The following is a 26,686-nucleotide window of genomic DNA, read 5'->3' as shown; positions in this document are numbered from 1 at the left end:
ACATATTGCTAAATGAATTTGAAAGAAGGGACAGAGAGTCAAGTTTGCATCTGAAAGGCTACTCACCAAATTGCGTTGTGTTTGTTTTGCAAAACTTCAGGAACTTGCTCAGACTGAAATGTTCTTCAACTTTCCAACCTAATAATTATTTTATAAATATCAGAAGTGCAGTGCACTTAATTCTTTAGCTGAAGGCATTATTTTCAGTTTCTGTACACTGCTTCAAGCTTGCTCCATTTAATCATTTTAAAAGCTTATTTGGTGCAAATTGAATTTAACACTGTAGTTGCAGGGGTGTTATGTAAAAAGTCCAAAAGATCGCTGCTGTGCAGGGTTTGCCGTGCAAGCGATTGAGCTCCAGAGTTCAGCGGAGACTGAATCATCCTAAACTCTGCAGCACCCTCTATTGACGCCATGCAGCAATGCCGTGTGCGTCGCTTCTTTATTGCCAGGAAATCTATCAAAAGACGGGACAGAGAAATCAATAGCTTCGCTACATTTTACTTTTCAAAGAGCGAGTTTATGTAGCTAAGTCTTAATTTACCTTATGTTTGGGGATTACTTCCCTTTTTCTTTTTATTTCTTCTACTGCCATTCTGGTCTCTCCAATGGACCTGAATCAGAAAGCTTCAGTCTTACTTATCTTGTATTTATTTTATTTTATTTTATGTCACTGCGGAGATCCTGAAGACTTTACAAACTGCAGATTTGGTGCAGTCGAAATGCAAATTCTCTCTTCTTTTGTAAACCCTTCAATTGTCAGACTGCTCTCTTTCAAAATAATAGAGGAGCCTGGAATCGCCCGTGCTAAAATTAAGAATTTATAACTGTATGGAACAGATGTTTTCATAAACATTTGCTATAATTAATTTCAACTAGGGGATTGAAGGAACAAAGCAGTTTTTCCCTCTTCAAAACTTTATTGCCTTTTCCCCATACAGCAAACTCAGAAATCTTTGCTTTAATATTGTTAATGAAACAAATTTACTCTTCTGTTTGGTTTTCATTGTGAAAAAGGAAGGCTTACATTGAAGAAGATAGTGACCTTTGGAACAATGGACAGTTATGTTGAATTTGAGACACTGCATATAAAGAATTAAAATACAGTGTATTTCTTTAGGTGCTCGTTTCTGAGACTAAAACTCTGTGTTGTCAATTGTCAAAGCTTCCTACATATTAGAATAAATTTTATGCAGATCACTTTGATGAATATGTATCTGTGGAGTAAATGGTACGAAGGAATTTTATGTTTGAAGAGTTGTGAACCTTGATGTTACAAAAAGGAAAAGGAGTCTCGTGGCATTATATATAGTTTTAATGCATAGTAAAATGCTTATTGTATGTTGATTACCCCTTTATACTCACAATAAAGGTCTGCAATCTGTTAAGCAATTTTTTTTTTGTTTGCATTATGTGAGAAACACATTTTGACTAAAATTATTCTTCCATATTTGTATTGTCACTAGTTTTTCAGGGATATTGCTTGAAATGTATATAGATTAGGATTTGAGTTTTGGTGCTTTTGTGAAGAAGTAAAAAATACCCATACATTATTCTTCTGTTTTTACTAGTTTCTATATATCACATAAACATCATCTAGGGAGAAGAAAAAATGTTTAAAGTTTTAAAATAAGCACAGCTTAATTGTTTTGCACCTGAAAGAAGCGGTGCAGCTGCAAGGATTTTTTGAGCAAAGTAGAATTCCTGACTGATCTGTCATCTATAAAGTGTGCAAAGAAAAATAGGTAGCTGTCATTAAAATTACATTTCAGCTTTCAATAACCATTTAATGAGTAGCGTAATTATATAAGTATGGTACCTCAAGTACTTCACTCAATAATTAAAAATAATCTCATCTTTAAAGTGAAAGCGCTATAATTATTATTTGACTTAACCAGGACCACTGTTATGATCTCCAGTGGCACCTCAGATTGTTCAAAGTGGTTTTGAAAGTATAAATTAAAATTGGATAAATCATTAAATTATTAAGCTTTAAATATCTGAAAATGAATATAGAGTGGAATTTGGAAGTCATGTTGTAAGAACTGACAACCTTAGACTGCAAGCATGTATTTGTGTTAAAATTTTCCTTGTCTTTAATCATGAAACACCACATTAATGATTGGGTATTTTATGTCAACTAGAACTTGAATTTTCACAATTATTAAATACCATTTTTAAAGACCTTAGATTAGAATACAAAGAAAATATTAAGCAGAGTGCAAACGTGTCAGCAAAGTGATCTATATCCATTTTGATACTTGTGAGCAGGGGAATGCACAGTTTGATTTCCTAAGTGGGATCACTTTTATCACCAATTCCTAAGCTGACAGCCATAAAACCCTTTCATAGTTGACATAAGATTAGTAAATAGTTTATTGCTATATAAATAGAAACATGCTGTGTACCCACAAGTAGTCATGCATGTGTGTACACACCGATACACATAGAGAGAAGACATTTTTTTCATATCAAAAAATGATGCATAGTTTAAAAAGACAAGAATTTGGATTCTGATTCTTTTTTAAATGTTAAAAGTACATCCGTGGAGTAAAGGAATTTCAGTTAAGCTTCTTGTCTTGGACCTTTGGTTGTTATCTGTTTCCCTGGTCTTCTCTATGAGGAATCCTGTACTGGATTTTTGTATCTTATGTAAGACAGCTGTTTTCAGAGCTGATTCCTTATTGAAGGAGATGACTGAGCAACCTGTGATCCCCAATGGTTCTTCACATGCTTTTCCACTCACTGAGCACTAGTGTAAGCTTAAGGTGCTCACTGTGCCTGCTATATACCCATTGCCTCTTCCTGCTCTCAAAATTAGTGGCTCTACAATGCTTCTTATTGCCAGAAGCAGAAACTATGTGCAGCACCTTAACAAAGCTTTTTTTTTGGAGTGAGGTTATATTACAGTTTGTTAAAATAAAAATACAAAATAGTATGCTACATCTATAGTATGTTTCATCTATTTTATATCTACAGTCTCAAATGTTCTTAGAGAAGAAGTTACTGCAGGTGACAAACCGATGTGTTCTGTGTGAATCTAGTACTGTAATAAACATATAGTTTACAACTCCTTTTCCGTGCATCTCTGAAATCCAAAGAAGATGACTTTTGAAACGTTCTTTTTTATTAAATGCATCAATTTCTAGTTATGCTAATTTCTTTTGAAACAGCTTCCAGCTGTGTCCAGTAGTTTCAGCTCCTAGCCACCTAAGTACCAACTCCCTTTAGCCCTGAGTCTCCATCTAAAAGCAAAGTCAACTAAAATACAGCAATGGAATTGATTTTTTTCCAGCAGAAAGAGTATTCATTTCCAGGAAAAGGAGTTTCTCCAGTTAGATCAGCAGTTAAGAAAGATACTCAGAAGGTATTCAGTCCCTTTGGAGGAACTGCCTTGTTTTATTATTGCAGTAAAGCCCAATGACTCCTGTAGTGTTGGAAAGCTGGGCACTGTAGCCTTCCTTACTTTGATACAAGTGCTACCTATAAAGCTGGATATTTCCACTCCCTTTCTTCTGTAAGTGCAATAAGATTTAATTTAGTTTGTTGGGATTGGCATTTTTGGGTTGGTTGTTTTTTTTGTTGTTGTTTTGTTTTGTTTTGTTTTGTTTTGTTTTGTTTTGTTTCTCCAGCTATTGCATTTGAGTTCAGAATCCTTCTTGGGATGTTTGGGACAGGATTGGTAGAGAGCATCTTTTTTTATTTTTTTCAGTCTAGCCTTTTCCATTTTTGAGGCTTGGGATCTAAAGATTAATATGATCCAGAATCAATTAACGTTTTTAAAGGAGACCACAAATTCAGTTATGAGAATCATGAACCTTGTATTCATAACTCTTAAGTATATATATATATACCCTAATTTGACTAGAAAGTTGAATCATTATCACTGCAGACGCACATGACCTCTGAATTCCATCCGGAGTCTACCAGACCTTTCAAACACTAGGATAACTGGAACTTCCCTGAGGAGAGGTGATCTAAGGCATGGACTCCCACAGCTTATTGTCATTAGTGAAATACGTGCCCAATTGCTCTTATTAATTGTTGACTAAATGTTTACCAGGATTTGCTGGAAAGTCTTTCAGATACCAGTAGGTGAAATTTAAGAAATCTTTTTAAGTTAATGAGTACTTTCCACTTTGTGTTATCATTTTTAGCAGTTTTAACAAAAGGCATTGAATCATCTGTCAAGATATTATTAACAGAAATATTTCTCTTAAAGAGAATGAAATAAGGGGGGGGGGGGGGGGGAAAGGCCATTTTACTAATTCATGTTTCTGAGAGTGCTGGAAGTACATAGTCCTGGACAGTTCTGATAGCAGCTACTAATGATAGTATGTAACAGCAAATGTGGCTCTCAGGAAAAAAAAAAAAACAGTAACTTGTATGAATGATATTTATTAATGGCAGGTGTACCATTAAGAATGCTGAAGTATTGAAGTGGTCATTTAAAGAAGGGAAATTATTGGGTTTTTTTTCTGAAAGAATGTTTCAGAATAAAGAGTGATACAGAGTTGTCTGTGAAGGACAGCTGACTGCAGCCATGTCCTTTAAGTCTTAGTGGATATCAGACCACAGATGTTGTTGTGTCCTGTTGCATCCTGATGAAAGAAAATATTTTTTACTGAAAATCTACTTTTCTTCACTAGTTGATCCTTTGGGCAGGACAAATGGTATAGCAGAAAGATGATAAAGGCCTTGAATTTTTTGTGATAGTATTCAAGTAGGAAGAAGATCTTGTTGCCATTCTTATGTTCAAAAAGATCTTTTTTACCATATAAACATAGCATTGTGAATGAGCTTCCTTTTCAGTCTGATTTTTCCCTTTTGAATTTTGAACCTTCCAGAACTACAATCTGAATAACAGAGCATGAGAATGTAGCCAAACTCCCAGAAATAAACGTATGTGTTCTTATCAGTTCCATAGGTGAATTTCCCAGGCTCTTCTCTGTTTCTCTTCTGGACCTCATGTCATAAAATATTATTTTCTCATCATAGCAGAGTATGTTTTGTAACAATAGTGGAAGAAGGTTTTTTTTTGCAATGGTTTGTTGATTCAAAATGAGTGAAGAGTGAAGGGAGGAATTGGCACTTCATACTTTATAAAATGCTAGATGTTAAGTTTCTGAATGGTCACTCTTGAATTACTAATTACAAATCTGGATCCAAGTAATCATTTCCTATTTCACACTTAAACAAACAAACACTTTCACACAACCCTGCCACTAAAATACAGAAATCTGAGATTTCACTGGGGACACGTTCTTTTGAGGGACATATTTTCATGGCACATGGGTTTTTACTTTGATTTTGAAAGTTGCTCATCAAAAACAAACTGAGTAATTTTGATTTTCACAACTTACTGTTTTTATTGGAAAATTTGCCACAATAGGTACCATCTCTGTACACTACATTCTTTGCCAAGGTAGAGTCAGGCCATAAGCATAAAGAGATCATAAAGACAGTTATTTTCACAGACTAAGCAGGTTAAACTATCAACTTGACCTAGTAAGACTCATCACTAAACATTAGTTCCACATTCACATATCTCTTAAATAACTCCGGGGACAGGGATTCACTGGTCAGCCCTTTCCAGCCCTCTCTCTGAAAAAATTCTTCCTAAGGTCCAGTTTAAACTTCCCCTGGTGAAACCTGAGACCATTTATTGTGTTCCACCACTTGTCATCTGAGAAAAGGGTCCATATGCTTTTCTTTCCATCTTGTCCTAGGAATCTGATTCTGCTTTATCCACCAAGTTCTGTCACTCTCCAAAGACTTAGGAGAGGTGAAACAAGACTTGTTCACAGTTCTTGTGATGGTTCTTAATGGCTTTTATTATTTATCCACTCAAGTCTCTGCCTCATCTACAAACAGAAGCATGATACTGAATATAATTCTCTTTCTGGACTTGCGGCTGATTGTTTTGCGGTTTGATCTGCTAGAAATACAGTGTCTTATTGTATCCATTTTGCTTTGAAGGAAAAGACAGAAAGAAGTTGGTATCAGTAAGCAGAACAGAGCCTGTAAAGGTGCCTGATGCTATCTATAAATGCATTAAGGAAATACACAAAGACATAGAAGAATTATTAAGCTGCATGACAAGTTATGCAACAGTAAATAGTATGAAACAGAGCATGAATAAATTTTATTTGAAAAATAGAAGATTTCTTCTGGCTTTTAATAATCCTTCAGTAGAAGCACTTATCACATAGAAGAAGGACTCCTAGTGCTTGCTTTCTCTGTTTCACTCTGCTATGTATGCTTTTATGTCTCAAGACATAAAACCAGATGTTTTACAGACATATTACTTAGGTAATTTCAGAGAAACTTTGAACATCTGCTATGAAAAAAAAAATACTGCTGTTACACAGTCAGCTCAACATTTTTCACAATATAGATGAACTTCTACATTCTTTGTAAAATCATAGTCATCTATTTATATGGTATAGCTCTTTCGCCTTATTCTAGTAAAATTGTATTTAGTAAGTTGAGAAGGGCCTTGAATGAAACTTGCAGTAATATTAAGTCTTAGATTGCCAGAACAGTCAGGCTCCAAATTGAACATACTGTCCAGTTGTTTCACTTGCCAGCTGTAAGAATTTGAAGGTGCAAAACTGAGCTTTGACTAAGTAAGTTTTGTCATAAACTAAAATTAGCATGTGCAGTAAAATCGATTGTAACACTTATTGTATTATTTATTATCATGATCTGTGTTATAACAAAGGCTTCTCACTTCTATTTTGTATTAGGAGGATCGAATGAGGATGGAAGCACACAGCACACCTCAGATTCTGCTGGAACATTTATTTCTTACAGGTTGGTAATTTGTTATACTAATTTTCTAATTTTAATAAGCTTGAATGTAATAAGCAACATAACCTATTTAAAGCAAAAAAGCAGGTCTGTATCTTTCAAGATTATTGTACAACCTAAATTGCAACAGTTAGTAGACTGAAGATGAAGGATTTAATTAAGAATTATCTGGAAAACTTGTTTTCTAGATTATTATTTTTTGAGACTTTTTTTCAAAATATTCAACTGAGGAAAGTTTTGGACATCTGAAAGCCTAAATACTTTTTTCTCTAAGGTATGCAGTAAAGTAGAAATTCTCACCTAAGTTAATAGAAGCTAAATGCTGAAATTTTTAAGTGATCAGGGTCACCTTTCTGATTTTCTCAAAAGTAACTGCATTTGCAGGCAAAATGGAACTCTATTTGTTGGTTACTACAATTAAAATATAAAACAAAACCATAAGATTTCTTAAATTCTGGGACTAATCTTTCAATTCCGTTAGTAGTAAATACCAGTTAAAGAAGTATAGTACTGAGCAGTTTTGCACAGCACTGTCAGTAAGCTTGAGTCTTGCTTGGCTAAGTACTGGAGGATGTCTTGTACTTGAAAGCAAAGCAACGTAATTGGCAGATCTGTAGTTTCGTCTTTCAGCCAGCAAAATACTGCCTCTTCTACAAATGCTAAATCTTTGTCCTTGTGACTGATAATTAATAGTAAGATTTGTGCTAACTAGAATTACTGCATCTGATTTCAATGCTGAAGCATGGGAAAATAAAGCAAGCCTACCATCATATTATTTTGAATTCACTGAAGTAAACTGTGATGATTGGCCTCTATTTCTTTCTCTGTTTGTAGTCTGTTGTAACTTGTACTTCAAGGGGATGGGGCAGGCAGGGGGAACTTGCCTGTTTGCCTTGTCCTGGCTATGGCTAGATAGGAATATAGCATGCTCCTTGGCCACCAAGCTGTGCTCAGTATGAGCAGTCCTCAAGTTGGGATGACCAGTGGGGACAGAAGTTGAGAACTTGTTGCAGACTGGTGACAGATTGCTGACAAAGCGGGGAGAAAGCAGGCTTTCCTTGAGGATGTTAAAAAGAAAGAATTCTCATGATGACCCAGATGGAACGCAAAGAACTTGCTGCAATTCAGACACCCAGAGAAAACTTCTGGGCTGAGAGCAAGGTTAGACAAAAGGATTTGCCTGCAGGGATGCTTTTGGCCAGTGGAACCAAATCCTTGCAATTTTCTGTATGCTAGTAAGTCCGTGGTTCTGTTTTCTGTTCTGATGAAACCTAGTTTGTATGATAAAAACCCTATGGGGACCGTTAGAATGTCCATTTTAAGAATATTGTGTTAGCAGATCCATTTCAAGGTTCTGCCTTACTCAGTTTTGTCTTGTATTGTATTCTCTAACTTATGCAGCATACAATTTAATTTAAAAAGTGGGGTCAAAAATTCCACTGAAAATATTTCCATGCTCTTCAGATCCAAAGCCTATATAAATACAGCGACCATGTGCTAGTTTTGACTAGGAGAGAGTTAATTTTCTTTATGTCTCAAACATTGCTGTGTTCTGGATTTGTGATGAAAACAGTGTTGATTACACTGGGATGTTTTAGTTGTTGCTGAGCAGTGCTTTCACAGAGCCAAGGACTTTTCTGTTTCTCATGCTGCCCTGCCAGCAAGGATCTGGGCGTGCACAAGGATCTGGGAGGGTACACAGCCAGGACAGCTGACCCAAGCTGACCAAAGGGATATTTCACACCATATGGCATCATACTGAGCGATAAAACTGGGAGAAAAGAGGAAAAGTCGAGGACGTTCACAGTTATGGTGTTTATCTTCCCAAGTAACCATTAGATGCGATGAAGCCCTGCTTTCCTGGAAATGGCTGAACATCTGCCTGCCGATGGGAAGAAGTGAATGAATTCCATATTTTCTTTCCTTGCAGGCACAGCTTTTGCTTTACGTATTGAGCTGTCTTTATTTCAACCCAAGTGATTTCTCAGTTTATCTATCCAGTTCTTTCCCCCATCTCTGTGGGGTGGAATGAGCAAGTGACTGTGGGGCACTCATATGCCTGACGGTGTTAAATGTCGACAGGCCACGAAGCAGCCTCTCAAAAGGAGGCAGGACAGAATTTAGTCAGATCAACAAAAGGAAAATGTTGAGAGCTCTTCTCTGCCATTAATTCCAGGACACTTATAACTGAAAGCTGTTAACTCCAGAGACCAGCTGTTGTGCCTGCCAAAATTAAGTTTGGGAAAGAAACTGCAGCTAGACTCTGGTTCCATGAGTTATGCTGTGGGGCTGGGTTCCTAAACCCTCTCATCCTACCCCTGGCACTCACCAGTCATTGAGCTGGTCCAGTGGATTTGAACGAGCCCATCTGGGGTGAGTTTAGTGGTGATTTAGTTCATGCTGTCGTCCTCATGAAAGTTTGAGTGAGTACCAGTGTCAGGGGAAGGAAAGCAGCTAGAAATAAGTGGTTGGATGGAGAGTGGCATCATTTCCTTTGGTCAGCCTAAACCATAGCAAATCGTCCAGTTGAGCCAGTCTGTGGTTCATTGATGGAGTGCAACCCAAGACATTATTGGTGCAGAATCCCATGGATTGATCAGGCATAAGACACCCAGATTGTACACTGTGCGGCATCTTCTTTGCATTGATTCAGTCAGATAGCTAATGGGCAATTATTCCAGAGCTGGAGAATTTGATGTTTAGCACTTACCTGTTGGTCTCAGGACTTACACTTATATGCTTATGGATCTTATGCATGTACCTTTTCAGTACTTTAGGAATTTTATGCCTTGTAAAAATTAATTAGGACAGTTCTTACAGTGTTCTAAACTTATTCCAGTGTTTTAAAACATCTTCAATGCTCCACAAATAAGCAGAGGATAAAGCTGGCTGTTGTATCTTCGTATTCCTTAGTCCAAAGTGAATATAATAAATAAACATGACGTTGACGATGAATTCCACAGGAAAATAATCATATTCTGTCAGAGAAGATTACAACACAACTTGCAAAACTGAAGTCAATTAACATTTTAAAAGGAGCTCCATATATCACTGCCAGAGTATTATTGTTGCAATTAGAGGCAAGATGATAAAGCAAGATAGTACAGTATGTATATGTGTATGTGCATATATAAATAAAAGAAACATCTAGCTTTTAATAGTTACCAGGCTAGCACCATTTTTAAGTAATTTTACAGTGTTTTAGTTATGAAATGAATGTTTCCTGCTCAGTGGCAAGTAACAGCCATCATCCTATGAGACAGGCTGTAAATTTGCTGGTTGAGTTGAATATTGTATTGATAGTTACAGTTCTGGGCTGCACATTATGTAAAAATGAGCAGCTAACACCTTATGAAAGATTAGAAGTGAATCTTAAACTACCTTGAAAGTTAACGATGGTAAATGTAACGAAGAAATGTTATTTCTTTAAGGACTCATTAGAGATTTTGATTTAGCTGTCAACGAGTATTGTTTCAATAAATTACTCATTTGATAAAACTGATGATAGTCTAGTTTATCCAATGTGTTTCAGTCTACTCGACTTAAAAGAAATTGGCTAGTGGATTTTGCTGTAAAAGAGACAAGGTCTTCTGTGGATCTTGATAGATGTCATGATTGCAGAAGGCTAACAGATACAAATTCTATGAGAAATTTTCACTACTAAAGCTGTTTTAAGTTTTTTCAGTTTATTTAGGTGAAGAGGGACGTTTTAATATGGTGGTGTCATCTTAGAGTGTGTGGTTCTTGCTTGCATTGGTCACAGCACAGATTTAATGCTGCTTATGTTCAGATAGTAAGCATTTCCCTCCAGGTCATAAAGTTTCTAAGTAATGTAAGTGAAAAGCATGCGTGAGTGGCACATATTCCTAAATATTCTGCAAGTTTGAATGTATCCTGACTGGTCACAGAATTTTCTAATTGGTCTTCAGGTCCTGATGGAAAAGTTTGTACTCTTGAGAAGATGCCTTACTAATAAGATGCTATGGAAATTCTTTCCTAGAACTCTGTTATCAAAATTTGAAGTTCAGCATTAGAAAAAAAAAATTAAAATAGACATTTCATAATCTCTAAGATACTTGGGAAATTTTGAGCTTCAGTGTGCTGTAATATTTCATTGCTATGGATGAAGCCTTGTCTGGATGTGCAAATTGGCTGGACTTTGCCAAAAGGAAAAGAAAAATAGGTGTGGATCTCTAGTTTCAGTATCTGCAATGCAGTGCCACTGGAAAGTAGAAATACTGTCTTTCTCTTGCTTTCCCAAGGGCAGCTGACCTTCTCCTCGCCAAAGAGGTGAACCCCTTGCCAGCACATATGACTACAGACTATTACATTAATCTGTTTAGCCTCAGTACCAGCTGCTTGCATGTTTTTAATTATCTTATTAGATGGTATAACAGTGACCTATGAAATAAAATGAAGGTGAGTATTTTTTAACTTTATTTTACAGGCTATTTTTCTAAATATATTTTAATGACCTAATTATGACTTTTAGGGAGAGCCATTGATGCAGACATTCAATTTGGCTGATAGAATCTAACATCCCAAGGACACTTATTTTCTTCCAAGGTGGATTTGTACATTAATACTGCTTCTAATAAATATATTGCCTAAGAAAAGCTCTCTTTTCATACTTGCATTGTTAAACTTACTGTATGATTCAGAGACCCCTGACTACTATGCTGATAATTTCTTACTACATCTCTGCACTTTTATATAGATTTAATTTCTACCCCACGTATCAGGATTAAGTTAATTTATGTGTGGCTTAATTCCATGCTTAAACATGTAAAGATTGCACAAAGTTGTGAGATACATAGTCAATATATATTCTTCCTTCCGTTGATATTTAACCTAGGCAGCAGATTTGATATAAGAAATACTTGTTCCATTTTCTTACCCTGACTTCTTACAGATATTGCTTGCCAGATGTTTTCTCTCTTACTGCAAAAAGGCAATGTGGTCCTGCTGGCTGAGGCATGTTTCTTGTGCACCAGCCAACAACTACAGGACTGATTTTGAGCACACAGAAGAAAGACAGCAAAGGGTGCAAGCTGTTTCTCCCTGTTTCCACTCCTTTCCAAAATTGGGTAGTGAAAGTAGTTTGACTCCTGTTTGACCTATGGCTTTTCTTGGCAGCTGAGTGAGAAATCACTACATAGACTCTGTCCTTATACGCAAAGGGGTAGGCAACGTATTCCTCCACCTTGAAGAAAATTCTTGTTTTAATTTGATAGGAAACAACTTCTTCCGTCTACACGCACCCATTAGTCTTGTTACTACAAAGGTGTGTTCCTTTACTGCTTTACCTGTAAGATATCCTCATGCTTATATAACCTATTTTTCCTGACTTCATACACTGTGTGACCACACATAATCATGAGCTGGAAAAGGCAAGCTCTCTTTTCCCTTTGGGATTTAAAATATTTTAAGATTCAAAAATCATAGAGTAAGTAAGACGCTTCTGTTCTGTAAGGACAATTCTCAGCACTTACGTCTTTCCACTCTTTCCACAGTGCAGTAGTAAATCTGGCATCCATGTTTGTTTTGTCTCACAACAGCATCTTGACAGCATCTTGGTTGATGCCGTTTATTTGCAAAGAGGTGTTTTCACTACAAGTTTATTTTGTCTGAGCCTCTGAAACTCATAATTATTATATTCTGAATGTGCTTATAATCTTTTCCTGGATGTAATGGTTTGTGCCAGTAGTCTCATTTTTTCCCTGTTGGTGAAGAAGTTTGCAATTCCATCTTGCAGATTTCTTATTTCCAGCAAGAGAAAGTGACTTCTTGCTCTGATAACAGTTTTCCTCCAGAAGCCTTTTTTTTTCCAATCCAAGAAGACCACTTTAGCACCTACCGGGAGCTTGGAAGATTTCCATTTTCCTCTGAATTCTTCCAAAATTATTTTAATTACTTTTCCTGTTCAAGGGCCCTTACACAACTTCTTGTCAGGCCTCTTCTATTAGATCATGTTATCCAAAGGAATTTGCTAAGAAGATACTAAGACAAGTAAGAAGAAATTGTCACTGAGGAATTCAGTCCCTACAAGGAATACGTGTTCTCTAAGATCCAGACATTTTGGGAAATATAAATTGTGTATTTTTTGAGCTTGTGTGTGTGTGTTCATATAGCACACATATCACATGCACGTGAACTAAAAAAAAACTTGTGGAGATGTGGTTAGCTGCATGTCTAGAAGGGAGAAGCAACAAGGGAGAATTAACACTAGAAATATGAGTTAGACTGAAGCAGCACAAATAGTCTATCTTTAGCTGAACAGTTACTAGAAAGGTAGGTGAATTATCAGTTAAATGTTTAAAAATTGATTGGATGCTTCACCTTCCCATGCTTGCATCTCTCCCTTTGCTCTAGTGAAGGTTAGCAACCTTGCTTCAACCAGGTGCCTGGATGTTAGCGGACAGACTTTGAGTGACATGGTGAGGACTGCCATGCCCAGAGCAGGAGATAGAATTCTACTCAGGAGACTTAGAAAGTGGGAAAAAAAAAAAAAAAAAGAAAAAGTCCTATCTATGTATGCAAGGAACTTCAAAGGTCCTGGTGGCATAACTACAACGGTTAAACTACAAGGCCTGGAATGTACAACTGACAGATCAGTAACAATACATATTAAAAATAGAATAATAAAATGACCATTGTGCAGTTCCTGCCATTGAACATGATGTCTAAATTTTGTTTTGTGGTTCTGGTGAAATTGAGACTTCCAGCTGGCTGCAAGAGTTCTTGCCAGATCATAGAATCATAGAGTCATAGAATCCTTAGAGTTGGAAGGGACCTTTAAAGGTCATCTAGTCTAACTCCCCTGCAATGAACAAGGACATCCACAGCTACATCAGGTTGCACTGGACTTGATTCAAACTTACTTTGAAAGTTTCCAAGGATGGGGCATCAACCACATCACTGGGCAACCTGTTCCATTGCCTCACCTCCTTCACTGTAAAAGGATCACCTGCCTTGATCTGCTGACCACAATGCTTTTGATGCAGCCCACAGTACAGTTGCCTTTTTGAACTGTAAGGGCACATTGGTGACACATGTCTAGCTTGCTATCCACTAGTACTCCCAAGTCTTTTTTGGCAGGGCTGTGCTCAATTCTTTCATCCTCCAGCCTGTATTCATTCTGGGAGTTGCCTCAACCTAGGTTTAAGACTTTACATTTGGATATGTTGAACCTCATGAGGTTCACCTGGGCCCAATGCTCAAGCCTGTCTAGGTCCCTCTGAAAATGACATCCCATTCTTCTGGTGTAACACCACACCCCACAGCTTGGTACAACAGCAAACTTGCTGAGGGTGTACTCTACCCCACTGTCAATGTCACTGATGAATATATGAGAGTATCGGCCCCAGCACTGACCTCTGGGGAACACCATTCATCACTGATCTCCATCCAGACATTGAGCCACTGACCACCACTCTCCGGAATCAATTGTGCAGCCAGTTCTTTGTCCACTGAACAGTCCACCCATCAAATTCATATATTTCCACTTAGGAGAGGAGGATGTGGAGTACCATGTCAAAGGACTACTGAAGTCCAGACAGACGACATCAGTGGCTCTTCCTTTGTCCATTGATGCAGTGACACCATCATAAAAGGCCACTGGGCTGGTCAAACAGGATTTGCTCTTGGTAAAATCGTGCTTTGTTCTCCCGTACCACATCCCAGTCTTCCATGTGCCTTAGCACTGCTTCTACAAAAGCTAAAGAAGACAGGGTTAGAAAGAAAGTGAATGGATTCATGATCCATTACAGAGATGAAAAGAAAATAAAGTTTTGAGTACAGAGTTCTGTACCCGATGAAATGCTGCTGCAGGTAGAGATTTGCTGACCACAAAGACTTTTGTTTCCTCTCTGGTCTACACTTGCACGCATGCTATCAACTTCAGTAATGTTAGGTTTTTGCTTATGTTACGGAAATGATTTTACTTTTATTCATCCAAACCTTTTTAACTCTATGTCAGCCAAAACTAAGTGAAACCCTAAAAGCTTAGAAAACCTGGCCTTCGAATTGTGAGCCTCCTAGTAGTGCAGCTATGAGGAACAACATCAAAAAAGACATATATTTTCCAAGAAGAGCAATAAGCTTTCACATGAAAGCATTCAAGTAGATTTTCAGGATATCAAATGTAAATCTGTGTATTTTGGAAATGTTTATGTTTTAGAAACTTTCTGCTTATTACTTGATACTACATTTCAATTGCTTTTTTTTCAGGTTTTTATAGAAAAAATTCTGTTTTCATTACACTCCTGGCTTTTGCTTCACTTTTTTCTCAAATGTTCTTTTTATGGCCTAATAAATAATACAAACTATGCATGCTTCTTGGATATATGCATCACATTTGAACAGAGCTCTTGCATTTGAATGTAAATACTTTATTCACTTACTGATGTTCCTATCGATAAAGACCTCATATTGCAAAACATATCACATGATAATTAGTGGACTTTTCTTCTTTTTGATGGACTGTTAGCCTGTTGCTTCGTTGGGTGCCTCCCAGGAACTGAGTTTGGGTCTCAGCACTTTAAAAGGTACATTCAGAAGATAAATACATGAGACAAAATAACTATACACACTGTATAATAAGTTGTCAGGTACAGGTTTCTTCATTATCTGTTGTTTGAAATGAAATTTCAGTAATCATGGATAGTAACATTAGCCAGTAGGTCCTAGCCCTTGCAGTCCCAGAACATAATCTTCAGTGACATAGATTTTAGTTCACTGTGCTTGTTCCTCATTTACATTTCTACATTTTTATGAGTTTTCGTGCCTTCCCTGGTGTTTGATGTTGTTTGAACATCATGGTACAAAAATATTTTTTATACTATTGTTAAACTTCGGAAGACTGCATTTGTATGCATCAGCAGCAGTATTTCATAAATCAGTATGTATAGAAGTTAGCTGGCATTGTTTGCCAGAATATCTGTGCTGTATCACTTTTTCTCTTTTGTCTTCTTTCTGTTTTTGAAAAGAGTATTTATTTTGTAATGAGCTTAGGTAGGCTAAGGTGTTATTCTGCATATCTGTTATTGGTGTATATGATTTACCATTATGATGCAGATTAAAATTAAGCAAAAGACCTTGAGGCTGATACTCCACTATAGGCTCTCAGTGGAAGAATGTCTTTGTTACCTATACCCCAAAACTCCCACAGCTCAGCATTGCCTCAGTAAAACTCCAGGAACTGTTATTCCAGAATTATTTTCTAGGCTTCTTGTTCCTTTCCTTACAGTGTATTGTCAGACAGTGACTCTTCTTGTTGAAAACTTCAGATTTTTTTCTCTCAAAACCTAATGTTTTTAATTGTCTTTACAACTGTTATAGCTCTAAAATATATCCTAAGATGTGTCCTGTTGGAAAGAAAGAATAAATATATATGGTTTGCTGAGAGATCAACCTCATTTTGTATAAGGAAAAAAGTATGTGTGCCAGAGCAGGCCCCAACATAAAATTAATTCAGAGACAGACTCAAACTCTGCCATGCTTATGGTAGAAATACGTGTTTCAAGAGATGAGAATTAAGAAAAAAACCTTGCAGAACAGATCTGCAGCCTTCATCCCCTCCATTTTGCTTGGTTTTTCATCTAAACAATCCAACTGTCTCAACAAATATTTTACATTGAACCTTCACTGCGTAGATACACCACATGAAATTAAGATTTTTAAAGGAACATTAATCTAATTACTTTTTCCCCATAGGTTTTACATTATTAAAAGTTTACAGTATGTACCACAACCTATTAGACTGCATGTTTAAACAAGTGAGAATATAAAATAAAAATGTGTACAAAGTAACCAGAAAACACTAACATTTATATTTACCTATATTTTAATTGTACGACTTAAAAAGTGCTACTATAACACATTATTATGCATTTAATTTTCTAGTTTGATTAGAAGCAATTGCATGTTCTTATTCACAGTTTAAGTCACTCCAACTGGCCGTAGAAGCAAATGGGATGCAACTTCAGTGAAGCAAATGGGATGTGGTAGACTTGATCTGTGATCTTTATTGCTCATTTCCCTTTGACCGATGAGATTTCTACAAGCCTGGGTTAACAAGGCTCAGATATATTAGTTTTACGGAGCAGGGCCATATCATTTCTGAAATTATTCTTTTAGAATTGAAAGTTTGTTGATATTGCATGGTGTTGCCATTACTGAAACAGTCTCTACAATTGCGAGGTTTCATTTGTTACCTTTAATTCAAAATATCTGAGAAACAAATTAGTGGATGCTCTTCAGAAAGGATTTTAGATATCATTTAGCTTTCCTAAAACTGTGACAGATTCCAACTTCTATTTACACAAAAGTCTTTTTTTCTGTCACATATAACTTTCCGTTTTAGTTATCCCAGCAGCCAAGGCAGGATGGAGAGGAGATATAATCTTGCCAAATTTCTTTTGGCTGTTTTAAATGCAATTTTGTTCAAAATATGTTTGGAATTGCATTATAAGTTTCTTTTAAAAAGCATAATGTCATCTGCACTAATACAATTTGAGAAGTGTTGAAATTACTGCATAGCAATCACTCTCAACAGTTAGTGAAAAAAATAACCTTTTGAGGTTTCTTCCTCTTCATTCCTTCTATTTGCAGTTGCACAGGTTCGAACCTTTTACTGACTCAGCTGACATCTCAGTATTTTGAATGACTTTGTAGAATGTGGTCCACTTTTAGAACAATGTGAATAGCTTCAGAATTTGACCTGTTTTGTGCACAGGGGAAAGCATCACTCTCAAAGCACTGCTACCTTAGGGAGGCAGCTTGGCAGAAGTTATAATGGCCAATGATGCTACAAAATTTACAATGGCAAATGAAGAATATTATATATGATAGAAACAGGAGGGTTATTTAGATAGGCATAATATACTGTAGTTACTGAAGTATAAATGACTATCAAAGAAAAGGCCAGATTTTTCTCAAGCTGTGTCTGCTATATACCATACGCTGTATTTAGAGGAGGTAGAATTGTGGTAAACAATCAGGCAGCTTGCTGCAGAAGATTGGGACGTAGAGGAGATACAGAAGCAGTGAAATGAGTAGATAGGCTTTCTGACTTATAGACCAGGGGATGTGGCAACAAGGAAGGAAGTTTCCCCACACTACTGTAGTTACTAGTGCTATTTTAGTCACTTGGGAATATTGGTAGCAGAAGCTAAAAGTCAGCTTCAGTCATCATTGTTCTTATCCCAAGTACATTTGCTTTTCAGTGAATTAATAATCAAGATCTGGGAACGAACAACCATTTTTTAGAAAACTGTGAAATCGTAGAATCACCAAGGTTGGAAAAGACCTCCAAGGTCATCCAGTCCAGCCCATGTTGGTCCTGGCTGAAAGGTGATGGTGCATTTGTAAGCACAAGTCTAGTCCTAGCATGGATGATGAGTTTCCTCCTATCTCAGAGGAGCAGAACTATAATGGTATGATCCATTCCCAGCAACTGTATCTTATAATTCTTTTTCAGAAACTGCACAAGTTCTATCTAAAACAAAGTTTAAAAAAGTCCTTCTCGCAACTCAGCTTATAAGACTGAAAACTATCTAAATTTAGCTTGCATATATTTAGGGCAGTTTTTAAAGCAAGAATTTGTTACTATTTAGTATAACCTATTCTGTGACTTTAACTGCTGAAGAAAGTCTGGTGAGATCTTACCCTGGAGTCACAATAATAGTTTCCCTCTTTCTGGTTTCATTTGGTCTCCCAGGGAGAAGTAATAGTCTCCCTTGTGACAGTCAGAGAAGGAGATGTTCACCTTAAGGACATGCAATGAAAATAAATCAGAAACACATTTCCTTGCACATAGCCCAGCTCTTTGCATTGCAGTTGCCATTAGAATTTTAGAGAGGATGGAGAATGTCTGTCAGGAAGTCTAGGGCCACTAGGACCATCACTTGAGCTTATGCTGTTCTTGAGATTCGTTTCAGTAGAAGGTGCAGGAAATATAGATTTAATTCTTTTATTCAAACTCAGTAGATGGTTTGGGACAATTAATTTCCAATTGTTTCCCAGTAGAACAGATTTACTTGTATATTAATGAGGCACAGGTGTTAGGCCCCTGGTGCCTGCATGCCTGGGAGGCATATTTAGGTTGTTTATCTAGTCAGCCATAGGTACTGCAAGGTACTCAAGCTTGCCTTTAACAGTTTATACAGTGAAGCTTTTTAATTTTTTGATGTTTTTTTAAATTTGCTAGCACCTGTTAAAATTTTAAAACTGATCATGTAGAAAGAAGTAGGAGTGATTTCAATAGTAAATAGCACTAAATGTTAAAGAAAGTCATCTTCTATTATGCTTAACTGCCCAGCTTGACATTAAGAAGAAAAGAAGGTTCATTTAAGCAAATATGTCATGTGAGGAGCTAATACAGTCAACAGTATACTTTTCTATTGCATATTTTTGGAATAGGTACTTCTTTGTCTAGAGCTGAAACATGAATGTGCTTATATTAATATTCATTTTTCTTGTTTATTCACTGAACTGCAGTACCAACATTTTAGAGGAAATGGAATAGCCTCCATAGACATTATGAATTTCAGTAGCTGGCATAATTATAGCGATCTACATATTCATTAAATCCAAAGAAGAAATGTGTCCAAAAAGACAGCCATGCGTTTAGAAATGGCACACAACTAAATATATACATTTTAAAAGAGTTGCTTTTCTCTCCTTATCCAAAACTGTGTAGTGTCATATCGTCCTTAAATCAGCTGTGGCTTTTTTTTTTCTTTTTTTCTTTTTTTCTTTTTTTTGCATAAATGTTCATTCCTTTTGCTTTTGAACACAGTAAAGAATGGGAAGAACTATTTGTAAACAACAATTACTTGGCAACTATACGGCTGAAGGGGATTAATGGGCAGCTGAGAAGCAGCAGGTTCCGTAGTGTTTGCTGGAAGGTAAGAAGAGAAAATATTTATTTACAGTTTGTGGTTGCAATATATCAACACATTACCTGATGCGCTGGAAGATTATTGATGCAAAGAATCATGAATTTTCCAGCAGACTTCATCCCAATGTTTTCCTCCTCGGTTTTGTAATTCATAGGACATTTGCTAATCATATTGAGTTGCCTTAAAGCTGAATTGTGAGTGATAGCAAATGATTCCTTGGAAAGACTATCTTTGTGTTGGGTGTTACGTTTAAAATTGAGTACAATACAGCAGTTTCTCCTGTCAGCGTCTGCACATTTAAACCATGCAATGGAAGTAGAAAAGTTTCTCTGAATTCATGTTTCATGGTATGGAAATTTAAACTCCTTTAAAATCAGTTGGATGCTTCTCCTAAAACTTCTTCCCAGAGAAATGAGAAAATGAGGACCAACCCCTCTTGTCATGACTGGAGAAAAAAGGCAGAAACACAAAAGATGCTTAGAGGTTCCTCACTACATTTTTCAATAGTTGCAGAGAAAGGCAGGGAGAAAAAGAACAGTTGCAATGAGGTGCTATATAATGTCCAGAAGAGCTGTGTTGCACTGGCATCTGATGTAGCTTTGATAATAGAGAACATTTTTCCTGGTAGAGTTGCTCTGTGTTAGCATCAATAATTTAAATGACCTCACTTGGAATCTCAACCTTGACTTTTGAAAAGAAAATTGAAATACACTTTGTCCATTAAATAAACAAATTTCAAAAGCTTCATGTATATGGATGGCATTGAACAAATTTAAAGATAATAAAGAAAATAAAATAATGAATAATTCTAGAAATTAGACTGGTTTTATTTGCATGTCCTGAAATGGGTTAGGACTCTGTTTCAAATTGTTTATTTTGAAGATGCTATCGGTGCTTTCATTAACTTCTGAAATACATCTTTTTAGCAATTTGAGAATGTTGGGCTTTTTTGTCAATATTTGCTGTTTCATAATCCTTTATAATATGTACATGAAAGCATATTTAAAAAATGAAGAAAACACTTATTTTGCTTTATTTTAGATGCAATTAAATAGCATTTTCCAATAGATGTTTCTTTCTAGCCTCATTTAAACAGAAATCTGAAAGAACTGAGATGTAGATATTCTCAAGGATTTTTTGCACAATTAAATCTTTTGAGTTTTTCACAGAATTTTAGAATGTACTTCTTTTATATAGACTAAGATTTACCCTTTCCTCATTTCTTAGGCAGAGTCTCTCTCTGAGTAGTTAGTTTCTGCTCAGCACTCATACTTGGTTTTAGGCATGTTACAGCAACTCCTCAATGTCATGTAAATAGCTCTAAGATTTATATATTCATTTTTATCCCTTCTTTGCATTTTGTTTCTGCCTTGGAAGTCATAGTCAACTCTACTAGAGCTGCTACAGCTGACAAACTTGAGTTTGTGGTATCAATAGGATCTAATAATTTCTGTTGTATAATAGAACTGTAATTGTTTCTAGCTTGTTTGTGTATTGACTGGAAAGTCCTAAAGTCAGGATTATTCTATAGGTCTTTACTTCCTTTTCCCTAATTGTAGAATATTTGTGTGTCCTTCCTTCAGTCTTCAGATTATGCTATCTGGTGGGATTTATATGAAAAGCTGTATTACATTGGTTAAATTAATTGTTTGTGTTTTGATTTGTTAATAGTTGTTTCTGGAGGTGCTACCCCAGGACAGAAGTCAATGGATTAAAAACACTTCAGAATTAAGAACTTCATATAATAAGATAAAAGAAATCGTAAGTTGGTATAAAATAGAGTCTCATGATTTCATGTAGGTACAAATGCTTGTAGTATAGCGTGGAAAGATTTAATTTTTTTCTGTTCTTATCCAGCACATTACAAACCCTCGAAAAGCAGGACAGCAAGATCTGATAATCAACAATCCACTCTCTCAAGATGAGGGGGTAAGTTAACCCTTTGTTCTATTGATGTATTTCCTACAATTATCATCATCATCATCCTGACATCTCTAATAAGAAAGCAGAAAGTATTTTCAAAGCTGTGACACTTCACTGACAGGTTAATTTTAGGCAACTTTATTTTTATACATTGCTTTTTTACTCCATTTTATTATATGTAAAAAGATATTCAGTATGTTATACCTCATATCTTCAAGCGTGTCTGCTAATGACATTTTTTTAGCTTCTTACCATTTTTGAAAGTTCATTTTTTTGGGGGGGAATGGGGAGGGCAAGTTTTCTTAAAAATCTTAATGTGATTAAAATATTTTGTTTGGCAGTATTTAAGATATTTACACCTGAAAAGACTTTCACAGATCTCTCTGATGGAGGGATCCTACGTTGTTCACAAGCAGAAGCCCATATTTGTTTGTATTTAGTGTAGTTTTCTTTTTCATATTTAATACAGAAGGAGAGATGTTTGAATAGGTTTGCTGAAACGTGGAAGTATTGATCATAGGCACCTTTGTGGTTCTGCAGCCAGTATGACTGTATATGCCATCAAACCTTTGTTGAACGCAGTTGTACAGAAAGTTGTATCACATGCAAAAGATTTAAAGTGGTCTTGTTGTAGTTTATGATAATATTCAGCAACACAACCTTCTTTCTGCCTGTGATTATCTTTTGAGGAGAGAAAACAAAGGTTGACATGTCAGGGACATAGTCTGTAAAACAAAGCCACAGGACAAATCAGACATAGGGATAAAGAGCTGAGTGCCTTTCAGTCTCTAAACATTTTACCTTTTGTGTCCTGGGTTTTCCTTTCTTTTTAGCAATCAAGATTCTGTTTCCTTTGCATTTTGGTTTGATGAACCGTTTGGATAGGGGAAGGAAAGAGAGTTTCAAAATGTGATCTAGGTCCAATTAATAAGATATTGTCAAGGATACATAATAGTTTTAAATATTTTTGTTTTCTTCACATTTTGTGATGCAAATATAGATGCTAATTAACATTTTACTTTGTTATTTTATCTTTCTTCTGCGAGCTAACACTGATATACTTTCCCTTTTCTTTCTGTGCAACCTAAGCATCATTGAATGCAATACTGCACAAGCAGAGTGATTACAATCGTTAACAGAGAAGGAAGAAATTCTGAGAGTATTGTACAGCTTGTCTGCTTGTACAGTATTGCATTCAGTGATGCTGCTTCTGCTGCTATCTGAGAGCTATCCTAAATGAAAATACTGTTATAGATTCTGTTCCTTCTATACTTAGATCAGTATGGCCAGGCTACCAATTCTACAATAGGATAGGCTCCTACACTACGCTTTCTCAGGCATACAAACAACATGTGCTGACACCTGGCAGGTTAGCTTTTGCAAAATATTGCTAAGCAAGCCGCAAAAACAAAAAAGAGATAATGGAAATGATTATAAAAACAGATACAGAAGAAACTAAATGTGCTCCAGACTGTTATTTTATAATATTTATGTTGACAATGAGCTTCAAAGATTCTGATTTTAACTAAAAAAGCCTTTCTAGAATTGCCAGTTTTCTGCTCTATTTGTACAATTAGAATGGTATCATTTTCATAATAGGTGTTTAATCATCATACATTCCTTATTTGATTTTTCCTTCACTAAGACAAAGTAGCTTGGTTGCAAACAATTTTTTAGCATGGAAATTGTTGCAGCTTCTAATTAGAGTCCATATACTCATAGGAGAAATGTAGCACAATGAACTGGACCTTCTTCAGTTCAGCTACTGGTTCTTGTGAGTTTGAATTTACTCCACTTTACTACATATTCTTACAAGTAACTCAAAAAACCTGCAGCCTTCCACCAAATTAATACAGTAAGCAAAGAAGTAGGATCCATAAACTTACATGTTTTCATCCTGATATAAACTGACTTTCTAGGATACTACAGACAAGTCACTAACATTCTTTTTCACCCCCCAAAAATTAATGTGCGTTTCCAGGATTGGTGAGGATTAATTAGTTAATATTTGTACAGTATTTTGTTGTACAAAGCAACGCCTCATATATTAGTACAAGCCTTTGTTTCATATAATTATTTTTCCTTATTTCAGAGTCTTTGGAATAAATTTTTCCAGGATAAAGAGCTTCGAGCAATGATTGAACAAGATGTAACAAGAACGTATGTAGATCTTTAAAGAAATTTCTAAATATAAATGTAGATTCTGTATTTTTATGTGGTATATATTATATAGTGTTTTCTTGACTTAAGATAGTGTAAATGTCAGGATTGTTGAACATGAATGTGTAGAAACATACATTAAATGTATAAAAATACAGCTTTCTTGGAGTGAAGAACGAGAAAATTGAGTTAAACATTAAACCCTGGAGATTTATTGGTATCATTGAAGAAAAGCTCTTCTAAATTAAGATACTAGGAAATGTATTACTATATGAAATCTAAAATAGAGTTTTCCATGTGAAGCAGAGAGAAGGAAAGAGAAAAAGAAAGGTCTTTTAACTCCGTTATTATCATAATAAAAGATTGAACAGATGAGTTTCTGTAATTCTTAACACTTATTCAATCAATAATAAAAAAACTGTGAAATTAGTAAGGAAAATGTCAATGATATAGAGAAGTTAAGCATTTCTATTTTAATTATCACTTTTCTATTGTCATTTGTCGCATATGCCTTTTGTCCTGTGTCTGTCTTTCCATCTTCCTGGCCCTTAAGTTATTCCTATTTGGTAACCTTTCTTCAGATAGAACGCTGTTCCTGAAAGCATTTCTTTTTAGAGTTGTAGCATTGACTGATATCTAAATCTAATTACGTTCAATTACTGTTTAGGTACCATAGAAAATTTTACTGTATGCAAACACTTTATTGTAACTTGAAAAAAGCAGTGATAGTCTCAGACTGTTCAAATCCCAAGCTCACATGTTTTCATTTACAGAAACAAAGTCAGCCAGAAGAAATCATTGCTCTCTGGTTTTCAGAGATTTTACATGTCTGTCCCTAGACCTGCTCTTGAATTCATTTTTGCCATGAGATGTGTAATTAAAATCTGGATATGTTTTCATGTACGTTCTCACAGATGGCATTTTTTGTTTGTTAAAGGGAACAGTTCAGGATGTTCTAAGATTAAAATATATACATATCTAAAACGTAATTGGAGAATGAAAAGTTGTGTGAAGGGTATGTTTCATGTAGGATCATTTTTAAAAATGCATATATGAAGTCCAGGCTCTCTCTCTGGCAAACAGTAGAGCGAGTAATGTTCAGCAATGCCAGTAATAGACACCAATAAGATGATTATTTATTAATATTAAATATTATACTTAACACTTGTATGAAACAATAGCAGAATGTGTCATAAATATTAACGTAAGTCAAACCAGAAGCAAAATTTATTAGTAGCATGATATTATTTTGCAGAGCATGTGCATTTATGTGTACACTATATAATCTATATCTTTTATATTTATATGCTAATCATAAAACATTTTATGTTTTTATATATATATGGATGTAAACTAGTATTGTTGTAAGAAGTGATAACCTTGGCTCTGTTCCTTGTCTTCAATGTTGTACTTTACATTTCTGTTCTCTGAACAAATTTATGGAGTTATAATATAAAGATCTGGCAATAAATTTCAGTGCTGTTGATTATAGTTTAAAATACTTATTATATTCAATTATCAACATCAATACCTTCTAAATTTTATTTCTTATTTAAAGTATAGCTTTTTATTCTTTGTCAGTGAGTTCAATACTCCATCTAACGGCATTAACTTAACAATGCTGAATAGTGTGATGATAACTATTCACACAGTATCGAATCACAGAGTTCTGTCTTTGGTTGAGAGCCTCTTTTCAGTCTGCACCCAAATTTCTTTTAGAAAGTTTTTGTGTGTCCTTTTATTTTGTTGCCAACCTAAGTTTCTTCATTGTCAAAGTTTGGCTGACACCCATGGAAGGGGCTCCTAAGTGGATAAAACTAATGTTTTAAAAAATAACTGACTTACACTGATCTTCTCTTTCAAAAAGTAAGGATTTGAACACAGTTTTTTGTTTGTTTTTTTTTAATTAGCAATTAGGGTGAAACATTTTAGTAAAATTCCCGTTCCCTTGTGCTGTCTTTATCAGAGTTATAATTAAATGTAATATTCTGGTATTCATAGAAAGTTGTATTCTTGCCTTGCCTGGCTTAAGGATACTGTATTTCTAAAACAGTGCTTTAGTCATAAAATGACATTCTCCATAAAAATCCGTCCTGAACTAAGAGTTCCCTCGTGATCTCTTGTATTTACATTTACCATAATTAATATTTCAGCCAGCTTATTCATGAGTTTTTTTATTATCCTCTCTGTCACAATCTCTGGTATTACTAGATCCTCACAGATATCTCTGTGTATTTTTGAGTTTTCTTTGTTAGTCTTCTCTTTCTAAAACTCATAGGGCAGGACTGAATAACAGTCCTTCAGAAATAATCTCTTCAAACCCCTAAATTATGTCGATTGCCATCTGCTGTAATGCACCTTTTTGGTCTCAGCTGTGTCCTTCCCCTACAGTAATGTGATTAGTACAAGTACATACAAGTATCCAAATGTTGGTCTACCATTACCCCCACCAGGTGCCAGGAAAATGTTACACTATTCATCCCAATGCCTTTCTCAGTACTTCCATGTTCTGTGTTCAAACCATAATGTCTTCTGTGCCTTGACTCTTGCATCAAATCTTTCATCCAAGGATTTCAAAGCACCTTTCTAGCTATTTCTCTCATTCCTTGTTATTACCTCTGTGAGATGACCACAGTATTTGTTAAAACTCGTAGTTTTATTGCACGTAATCTTTTGTAATTACTTGTTTTTTCTCTGTGATAAGCTTTACAAGAGTCAATAAAACTGGTCTAAAGTTTAGCACTGTAGCTAAGACCTTGGAAACAGGCAAGGCAAATGTTTCTTGAAGAAAACTTTCCTCCAGTCCATGTGACTTCATTTTGAAATTGACAATATTATAACCTTTATATCAGAAGTCTATTCTGAATCCTAACATCATTGTCTTCCAT

General features: G+C 35.6%; 1 protein-coding gene across 6 annotated transcripts in view; it reads left to right on the top strand.

Annotated features, from left to right (window-relative positions):
* Positions 1-26,686, top strand: part of TBC1D5 (TBC1 domain family member 5) — a 295,713-nt gene that overhangs the window by 141,620 nt on the left and 127,407 nt on the right. For all 6 annotated transcript variants that reach the window (XM_048950415.1, XM_048950416.1, XM_048950417.1 and 3 more), the window contains 5 exons: positions 6,750-6,816; positions 19,613-19,721; positions 21,387-21,476; positions 21,573-21,644; positions 23,731-23,798. In XM_048950415.1, coding sequence (XP_048806372.1) covers positions 6,750-6,816; positions 19,613-19,721; positions 21,387-21,476; positions 21,573-21,644; positions 23,731-23,798 — 406 coding nt within the window. The remainder of the gene's footprint in view (positions 1-6,749; positions 6,817-19,612; positions 19,722-21,386; positions 21,477-21,572; positions 21,645-23,730; positions 23,799-26,686) is intronic.

This window comes from Lagopus muta, chromosome 7 (assembly GCF_023343835.1).
Source record: "Lagopus muta isolate bLagMut1 chromosome 7, bLagMut1 primary, whole genome shotgun sequence".
Lineage (NCBI taxonomy): Eukaryota > Metazoa > Chordata > Aves > Galliformes > Phasianidae > Lagopus > Lagopus muta.
Note: the sequence above shows the minus strand (reverse complement) of the source record. Positions and strands in the feature narration are given on the sequence as shown.